Source organism: Phyllobates terribilis, unplaced genomic scaffold (genome assembly GCF_046119375.1).
Source record: "Phyllobates terribilis strain yellow unplaced genomic scaffold, ASM4611937v1 Scaffold_136__1_contigs__length_4911898, whole genome shotgun sequence".
Taxonomy (NCBI): Eukaryota; Metazoa; Chordata; class Amphibia; order Anura; family Dendrobatidae; genus Phyllobates; species Phyllobates terribilis.
The window spans coordinates 4,525,306-4,534,958 of record NW_027362896.1 but is presented as its reverse complement, the minus strand read 5'-3'; the positions used below and the strand labels follow the sequence as shown (position 1 = coordinate 4,534,958).

Sequence of the window (9,653 nt, the reverse complement as noted above, 5' to 3'; positions counted from 1 at the left end):
TGAGCTTTTCTTAAACTCGAGATTTATGGTGAAGGAGAATAGTCCCCTCTTTGCTAAGTGTCGGGGGCTGTGCCTGGTGCTGCCCACAAAGATGATTGTCAACAGATTAAGAAACTAATGGACTCCATGGATGGATGGCTTATCACTGGTGTTGATAAGAATGGTGGCTATATTGGTCACTGATAAATTTTTGTTAAATGTCAGAAATGTATTTTTGGACATTGAGATGTTTGGTTCTTATTCTCAATATACCAGATGAAAATAAACAGTTAAGATGGAAAATTTACATTTTTCATATAGTTGCATAATAATTCTGGACACAGAGATATTCTCCTAAAACAACACCTCACTTTTACTTTCTTAAATATTCAGGTTTCAGGTTTATTACTCTTTGGATTGACCAACAGCATTGGAGATGTTAAATAATAAATGTAATCATCAAAAATACAAATTGTCTAATGTGCACACAGTGTAGAGTAGATGGTGGAGATAGAAGACGTCTTCTTTCCAGAACTTATCATGGAGTGGTGAGATGTATATAAATAAACCATTAACATATTTTATTGGCTGTACAAAGACTGCTGTTTCTTTATATTGTTAAATTACCTGAATTATTTTATAACTTCCATAATCCCAACTGATAGCACATAGGTATCTCTGTATGACCTCAAGATGTATGAAGTGCTCTACCACATTATTGCTTTATACCGGCATCACAATGCTATTCATGTTTTTTATTACACAGAATTTTATATATTTTACACCAACTCATCTTCAATCCACTCAGATTCCCACAGTATGAGATACTAATAGTTTATCTATATAATTTTCCTATAGAAGAATGGATAGAGACAGAAAGAAGATAGTGGAGAGGATATTACACCTCACCCTAGAGATCCTCTTCCGGCTTACTGGAGAGGTGAGAGATTCTGATGACGTCACATTACATCATTCTTATCTATGGGAATAACAGATGGACAGAACTGGAGAGGTGAGGACTCTGGAAATGTCTGGAGTGAGATTTATTAATGTGTCTCTCCATAACCAGGATTACATAGTAGTGAAGAAGACCTCTAGTGAGCGCTGTCAGGACCATATGTCTGAGGGATGGAGAAGACCCCTGAGCCCAATCACAGGACCTCCATCTCACCCCCTGATACATGAGGACATCAATGACCAGAAGATCCTAGAACTCACCTGCAAGATGATTGAGCTGCTGACTGGAGAGGTGACACTGCTGGGACATTATACAATAACGTTATGGAGGGATCGGGGGGATGACGGTATCATTGTATGTGTCAGGTTCCTATAAGGTGTCAGGATGTCACTGTCTATTTCTCCATGGAGGAGTGGGAGTATTTAGAAGGACACAAAGATCTGTACAAGGACGTCATGATGGAGGTTCCCCAGCCCCTCACATCTCCAGGTAATAGACAGGACTAAATACACACGGCCTATAATTATCTGTATGTAAAGAATTAATTCAGTCCCTGTATGTGTTTCCTCCAGATCTATCCAGTAAGAGGACAACACCAGAGAGATGTCCCCGTCCTCTTCTTCCACAGGACTGTAAACAAGAAGATCCCAATGTTCCTCAGGATCATCAGGTAGATGGAGAGAAGGTGTCATGAGATCTCCCCTATGATGTGTAGACGGCTGTGAAGGTCTTGTGTTCAGTCTTGTTTTATCCACCAGTATTATGTGTTTTATACTTGTGTAATGAGAATGGTGGAGATGGCAGGATTAGAGCCGATCATAGATGTGATTTCTCCATCTGTCTGTGACTTTTATAATATTTGTTTCAGGGTGAAGATCTGACCCATATTGATACTACAGAGACATATGTGAGGGGTGATGAGCGGTGTAAAGAGGAGATTCCTACATATGACTACCCAGGTGAGTAGTAACCACTAAATGCAGAGAAGTCACAGATTCTTCTCAGTCACCGGCTGTGGCTGCTTTATCGCTGGTGTAGTCCGGTCGTATCACAATTGTGTGATCACAATTTCACCTCTAGACCACAACATTTTCCTCCATCCAAAAATGTTCACATTACTTTGTGTAATTGTGAAAGCCCTTTTCTATAGAACTTACAACCTGGAGGATCCACCTACCCCCCTGGGATTAGGAGACGTAACCTGCCCAGATCTGTAAACTATAAAGTCAAATGACAGTGTACGTAGAATGTGCTGACAAGTGAGAAAATCACTTGAAGAATAATATTATGATGGGTCTGTAAGAGAAAGCAGAGGGTAATGATGCTGTTGGCTTCCTAGAACCCTGATATCTTATTGGATGAATCTACCTTCTCTCACTTCTGCGCTGCTGAATGTGCTCATATGGTCCCTACAAGACCAGGTCCAGTCTTTCTGGCCAAACTTCACATTTATGATCTACAACATTAAATGTGCAGTGAGGGCCAAGTGTGAATTTCTGTACAATAACACCAGAGTTTCCCTTTATCCTGACTTTTCAATTTCTTTTCAAACCAACTAACTTCAAACAGGATTGTGATAAACTATACAGAAAACATTACACCTGTGTCATGATATATCTCTAAGCTGTGCGTGGCTGATGGCTGTAATATACATTTATTCCCGCCTGCAGGAGATGTGTTGGCTCGAGCCCTGGTTTCATGGATTCACTCCACGTCATAAATTCCATTATGTTTTCAATCCTAAAGAATTCAGATTACTGCACAATCTCTCCTGAAATGGGGGCGCTAATACTTTCTCTACTCTTCTGCCCAGGACTCATGGTAGCTCCAATGCTCCACCATAAATGAGTGCAACTCCGGTTTAGGTTTGAAGTTCTCTCCCCTGATACATACATTGTTGTTGAGGATGTAACATATCTTTTATTCTGTATTTTTTTCCAGGTTCATTCTGTATAATACCTTTATTGTGGTGGGATCGGCCTGACTCACTTATTTGACTCTGTAACTTCCTGGTAGTCTTTAAAAGGTCTCCATTACCTCTTCCCAATGCCCGAGGTCTAAATTTAAGGCACCTCATCTCTGCACTATTTATAAAAAGTTCTCTTTCAATGTCTAATATTTCATCTTGAAACTCATCTCACAGAAAATATTGGCCTTTATCATTGTTTAGACCTCAGAGAGGTTTCACCACTAGTTACTAATTTTTTACTGATGAAGACTTTTTGAAGAGTTTGATCATTTCAGTAGATGTGTTCTTGTCTATAGTCACAGTTTTGACTACAGTAGTTAGTGCCCAAAATACTCTGATTTAACCCCTTCCTGCAGCCAGTTTTGTGTTCCTAATTAGGCCCCATTTTTTAAATCTGACGTGTGTCAATTTATGTGGTGATAACTTTGCAATTCTTCACAAAGTATAATAGGAAACAAATGGACCTTACAAATTATTTTCTAACGTCTCTTTAATCCTACAATCCCCTATATACGGCTGAACACTACTGTCTGGGCACATGGCAGGTTAAGAAGGGAAGAAGCGACATTTAGCTATTTGAATCCAGATCTTGCTGGAGTAGTTTGCAGACACAATATATTGGGGGCGCTGTTCATGGTCACCTGGAAGATCAAAAGATGGTCACCACGAACAGGCTTGGCGCTATATACTCCAGATCCCAGGGATTGCCTTTCTCATCACCCTTTAACGTCAAGACGAACAGACAGGTAACCAGGTCATAAGCAGGAGGGCAGAGAAAGTACAAAATCAGAAGACACAAGAGTAGTCAGTAAACGGGCCGAGGTCACAACAGGGAACAAATCCACAAGCCGGGAGCTGAGCACAGAGGACTGAACCAGAGGAGAACAAGGCTGCATCTGGTAGCTTCTAGCAATATGCTTCCAGCTTTAGTAGGGTGTGGTGCTCTCCCAAGTGGCTGAAGCAGGAAGCAGATTACTCCAGCTGGACAGCACACACACCCATACTGCCAGACTGGATGGTACTACAGGTACCAGCAACCCTAATCTTAGTGACTGCACAGAACCTGCGTCGCCCAGAGCTTCTGGTTCTGACGTCTCCTCCATCACCAGCGCCGCCTGCAGGATGAATAAGGCGGCTCCTGGTGACAGAAGCAGACGTCGCAGGAGCAGATCCCAGAGGAGATGGGACCCACCATTTGCAGAAGCCCTAATATAACAAAATGGTAGAAAACCAGAGCAGTAGAAATCCCCATAAAGTGACACTATTTTGGAAATTATAACCCTCAGTGAATTAATCTATAGGAGTAGTGACTATTTTGACTTCACAGGCACTTTCCTGAAATTAGCACGCAGTGGATGTTGGAGAGTGAAAATTGCAAATATGCCATTTTATTACCCAACATATAGTGCCCTTGATTGTGCTTCAGGAGACACACACCGTAAATTAAGTGGGTTCTTCTCACTATAGTAATGCCAAATACATGGATGCTAAATGTGGTTTGGGCGCACTGCATGGCTCAGAAACGAGGGGGCGATCTGACTTTGGGAGAGCGGATATTGCTGGATTGGTTTATGGAAGTGACGCGCCCCCTGGGCCGTGGGGTACTAGGTAGCCGTCCTGGTCGATGCTGGGGGAGGTCACAGTTGCGGTGACCCGGTCCGTGACTCAGGGCGGTCAATTAAAGGGGAAAAGTAAAAGGGGAATAAAGTTTTTAGAGATAATGTTCGTGACGCCACCTGTGGTATGCGGCTATATGGCCCGCCACTGCGGTGCAGATCCTCTGGAGCTGATGGTGACGCAGCAGAGTTGGTTCAGCTCTCCACAGGCAGAGATTAGCTCCAGGGCAGTAGATGGGTATTTTATGAGGTAGATGTTTGTTGGTGCAGTGTAGTGCAGGGCTGGTGATGGCGCAGTAATTATTCAAGGACACAGTGGGGTGCAGTCTTCAGATTTTACTCACAGTTGTTAAGTTCCTCAGGTTGCACTTTCCAGATTATAACCGCCCACATCGTCCTGTGTCCTCCGGGGTAGTGATCCAGCAAACTCTCAGGTATTTCAGGAGCACTTGCACGGGACCCCGTTCTATGTACCTTTCCCAGTTGTCTCACTGAGCTGGTTCTCACTATCCTGTCCTGCGCCTCACAATCAGTGTCCCAAGCCAGTAGCCTCGGGTCTTGTCGGGTGACGTGCAGTCCCCTGGACCCTATGCGGCCACCTTTTCGGCGATGTAATTGTGGTTGTTGGCTGCAGCACCTTGAAAATGCAGCAGCCTCCGGTTATCTAGCTGAGCCTGGTTGTTCTCCACTAGTTTAGGGGCCCGTCCCCTCTCTGCTGCCTGATCCCTCCACGTCCATATAGATTCAGGCGCCCGGGTGGCTTCCGCACTCGCTGTGCCCCTGGGATCCCCTCACTTCCTCTTGGAGCCCTCCTCACCGCTCCTCTATTCTCTTCAGTCTCTCCTCTTGGGCCTCTCAGACTGGGCCCTGCTCCTTTCTCCACTCCTCTGAGCCGAGCTCCTGCTCCCAACTCTCTCTCCTCCGAATTGGACTGACTGAACTCCTAGATGGTTCCCCTTCTTCTTATACTCCTTCTGTCGGTGCTCCCTTGATCTACTTCCTTTTCCCATACCCACTACATGGTTCCACCCTCTAGCTAGGGACCAGGGACTGTGCTCTCCCTTAGGAGCAATCTCGCCCTTCCCTACTGAAGTGGAGTGTATTGGATGCGAGTGTGTGGGTCCCGGGTAGTACTCCCTCCTTACCTGAGAGTGGGGTACTACACCACTGGGTGAGATGCAGTACCTCTGTGGCAACTGAACCTGCAGGGGCGCCACAGAAGCCATGTTGATTCTCAAGACCCTTTGAGAATCTAATAATGTGGAATTTTTATTGGTATCATTTTTGCCTACTGTAAGAGGGCCGCCGGACATGTCCTTGAGGGAAGATATGTGTCGCTGAAGTTGGCAGCTTCAGTGATGTGAAACCGGGAAAGCATGCTCCAGCACACATAGTGCTGATAGTTTTAATAGGGCGTATCAGGGCTGTTTTTTTCGAGCAGTCATAAGAGATGGGGGGCGATTGGCTGCTCACATATCTCCACCCCAGGGCGTGTGTATAAAATGGAGACCAAGTGTCTCATTCAGTGTCTGTGGCTGGAGGTGTGGAGACCTCCAGTGTTTGAGGGTAAAAAGACACTGACCGTGAGCGGGTGAACCCGCCATATTGGATGGACTGTTTCCTTTCCGTTTTGTTACACTGTGCCGGACAAGGTTTTCTTTTGCTTACTTCTGGAAGTGCGGTTTATGCAGCATAATAAACCTGCCTTGGACATTTTTAAAGAGACAGTGTCCTGTGTCTACCTCTAACGTGGCTAAGTGAGTACCGAACCCTACACTACATAACATTGTTTGATGGCTTCTTATTCCATATTTTGGAGGCAGAATGAACAGTTGGACACCACGCTCTACTGGTTCCTCCTATGAGGTTTTCTATTAGACTGTGAACGGTCATTCTGTCAATAACTTCCCATTTCTACAGACATTTTAAGTACAATTAACACAAGAATCCCATAGAAAAATAAATAAAGATTGCATACCACTTCTAAATCAATCTAAGAACAAACACATCCCTGGGCTACATGCTAATCCAGGAAAATGAAGAAATATATGCTCAAGTTTAAATATTCCTCTATTTTTTAGATTTGTGTCTAATAAAATTGATTTTTAAACTTGAGCATATATCTCTTCATTTCCCCGGATTAGCATGTAGCCCAGGGATGTGTGTGTTTAGACATTTTAAGTAGAAATGTTCAAAAATTTAAATTTCAAGGATATTTTATTCAAAATTAATAATTGTTTTTTTCTTGGCAGATGACTGTACCAGGAGATCAGAGGGACTGGAGAGTTTTAAATCTGATGATCTTGAGATCCCACAGGATACAATTGAAGTGAATATCATTACTCCAGATATACCATCATCCCTTCACAGCAAAGATCTGTCATCTGATCCTTTGAAACAGGTCCTGTCTTCTGATTCATTACCGACTACTAAGGAAAATCAAAATAAAATAAGCATTAATAAACGAACTGCTCCTAAAGCAAAGAAATCATTTTCACGTTCAGAAAATGGAAATAGTTTTACCCTCAAAGTCTATTCTTAAACATCAAAAAATACACACAGCGGACAATAGATTTTTTTGTTCCAAATGTGGAAAATATTTTAACCAGAAATCAGTTTTTGTTGATCACCAGAGAACCCACACAGGGGAGAAGCCTTTTTCATGTTCAGAATGTGGGAAATGTTTTAACCAGAAAGCGCATCTTGATATCCACCAGAGAATTCACACAGGGGAAAAGCCTTTTTCATGTTCAGAATGTGGGAAATGTTCTAACCAGAAATCAGCTTTGGTTAACCACCAGAGAACCAACATAGGGGAGAAGCCCTTTTCCTGTTCAGAATGTGGGAAATGTTTTAATAGTAAAATGATTCTTGAAAGTCACAAGAGAACTCACACAGGGGAGAAGCCCTTTTCCTGTTCAGAATGTGGGAAATATTTTAATCGTAAAATGATTCTTGATGGTCACTAGAGAACCCACACAGGGGAGAAGCCCTTTTCCTGTTCAGAATGTGGGAAATGTTTTAATCATAGAATGATTCTTGAACGTCACAAGAGAACCCACACAGGGATGAAGCCCTTTTCCTGTTCAGAATGTGGGAAAGGTTTTACAAGGAAATCAGGTTTGATTAAGCACCAGAGAACCCACACAGGGGAGAAGCCCTTTTCCTGTTCAGAACGTGGGAAATGTTTTAATCGTAAAATGATTCTTGATAGTCACGAGAACCCACACAGGGGAGAAGCCCTTTTCCTGTTCAGAATGTAGGAAATGTTTTAATCATAGAATGATTCTTGAAAGTCACATGAGAACCCACACAGGGGAGAAGCCCTTTTCATGCTCACAATGTGGGAAATATTTTAATCGTAAAATGATTCTTGATAGTCACAAGAGAACCCACACAGGGGAGGAGCCCTTTTCCTGTTCAGAATGTGGGAAATGTTTTAATCGTAAAATGATTCTTGATAGTCACAAGAGAACCCACACAGGGGAGGAGCCCTTTTCCTGTTCAGAATGTGGGAAAGGTTTTAATCGTAAAATGATTCTTGATAGTCACAAGAGAACTCACACAGGGGAGAAGCCTTATTCCTATTCTTTTTTTTTTTTTTTTAATCCAATAAATTTTTATCGAGATTTTTTCATTAGTTTTTTTTTTTTAGAAAACAAGAAACCAGTTCATACAATAATAAAGTAACATACCATAGGGATGACATACATTCATCTCTCCTGTATATCCTTTCAGCTTGCCCATTACCATCTGATACAATATGAGATACTAATAATTTATCTATATAATTTTCCTAGAGAAGAATGGATAGAGACAGAAAGAAGATGGCGGAAAGGATATTACACCTCACCCTAGAAATCCTCTTCAGGCTTACTGGAGAGGTGAGAGATTCTGATGACATCACATTACATCATTCTTATCTATGGGAATAACAGATGGACAGAACTGGAGAGGTGAGGACTCTGGAAATCTCTGTAGTGAGATTTATTAACGTGTCTCTCCATAACCAGGATTACACAGTAGTGAAGAAGACCTCTAGTGAGCGCTGTCAGGACCCTATGTCTGAGGGATGGGGAAGACCCCTGAGCTCAATCACAGGGCCTCCACCACACCCCCTGATACATGAGGACATCAATGACCAGAAGATCCTAGATCTCACCTACAAGATGATTGAGCTGCTGACTGGAGAGGTGACACTGCTGGGAATGCTGGGACATTATACAGTAATGCTATGAAGGGATCGGGGGGATGACGGTATCATTGTATGTGTCAGGTTCCTATAAGGTGTCAGGATGTCACTGTCTATTTCTCCATGGAGGAGTGGGAGTATTTAGAAGGACACAAAGATCTGTACAGGGACTTCATGATGGAGGTTCCCCAGCCCCTCACATCACCAGGTAATAGACAGGACTGAATACACACGGCCTATAATTATCTGTATGTAAAGAATGAATTCAGTCCCTGTATGTGTTTCCTCCAGATCTATCCAGTAAGAGGACAACACCAGAGAGATGTCCCCGTCCTCTTCTTCCACAGGACTGTAAACAAGAAGACCCTAATGTTCCTCAGGATCATCAGGTAGATGGAGAGAAGGTGTCATGAGATCTCCCCTATGATGTGTAGACGGCTGTGATGGTCTTGTGTTCAGTCTTGTTTTATCCACCAGTATTATATGTTTTATACTTGTGTAATGAGGACGGTGGAGATGGCAGGATAAGAGCTGATCATAGATGTGACTTCTCCATCTGTCTGTGACTTCTACAATATTTGTTTCAGGGTGAAGATCTGACCCATATTGATACTACAGAGGCATATGTGAGGGGTGATGAGTGGTGTAAAGAGGAGATTCCTACATATGACTACCCAGGTGAGTAGTGACCACTAAATGCAGAGAAGTCACAGATTCTTCCCAGTCACCGGCTGTGGCTGCTTTATCAGTGGTGTAGTCCGGTTGTATCATAATTGTGTGATCACCATTTTACCTCTAGACCACAACATTTTCCTCCATCCAAAAATGTTCACATTAATTTGTGTGATTGTGAAAGACCTTTTCTGTAGAACTTACAACCTGGAGGATCCACCTACCCCCTGGGATTAGATGATCCTGACCGTTACCTACCCAGATCTG

At 42.9% G+C, this 9,653-nt stretch overlaps 1 protein-coding gene across 1 annotated transcript; it reads left to right on the top strand.

Moving 5' to 3' along the window:
* The first annotated feature begins 840 nt into the window (after positions 1-840).
* LOC141204954 (uncharacterized) lies at positions 841-9,127 on the top strand. Its single transcript, XM_073663989.1, has 10 exons — positions 841-919; positions 1,049-1,228; positions 1,303-1,426; positions 1,510-1,607; positions 1,806-1,896; positions 6,775-6,923; positions 8,323-8,406; positions 8,536-8,715; positions 8,799-8,922; positions 9,006-9,127. The coding sequence occupies exons 1-10, from the start codon at positions 842-844 to the stop codon at positions 9,125-9,127; spliced, it is 1,230 nt and encodes a 409-aa protein (XP_073520090.1). The 5' UTR covers position 841.
* The last annotated feature ends 526 nt before the right edge of the window (positions 9,128-9,653 follow it).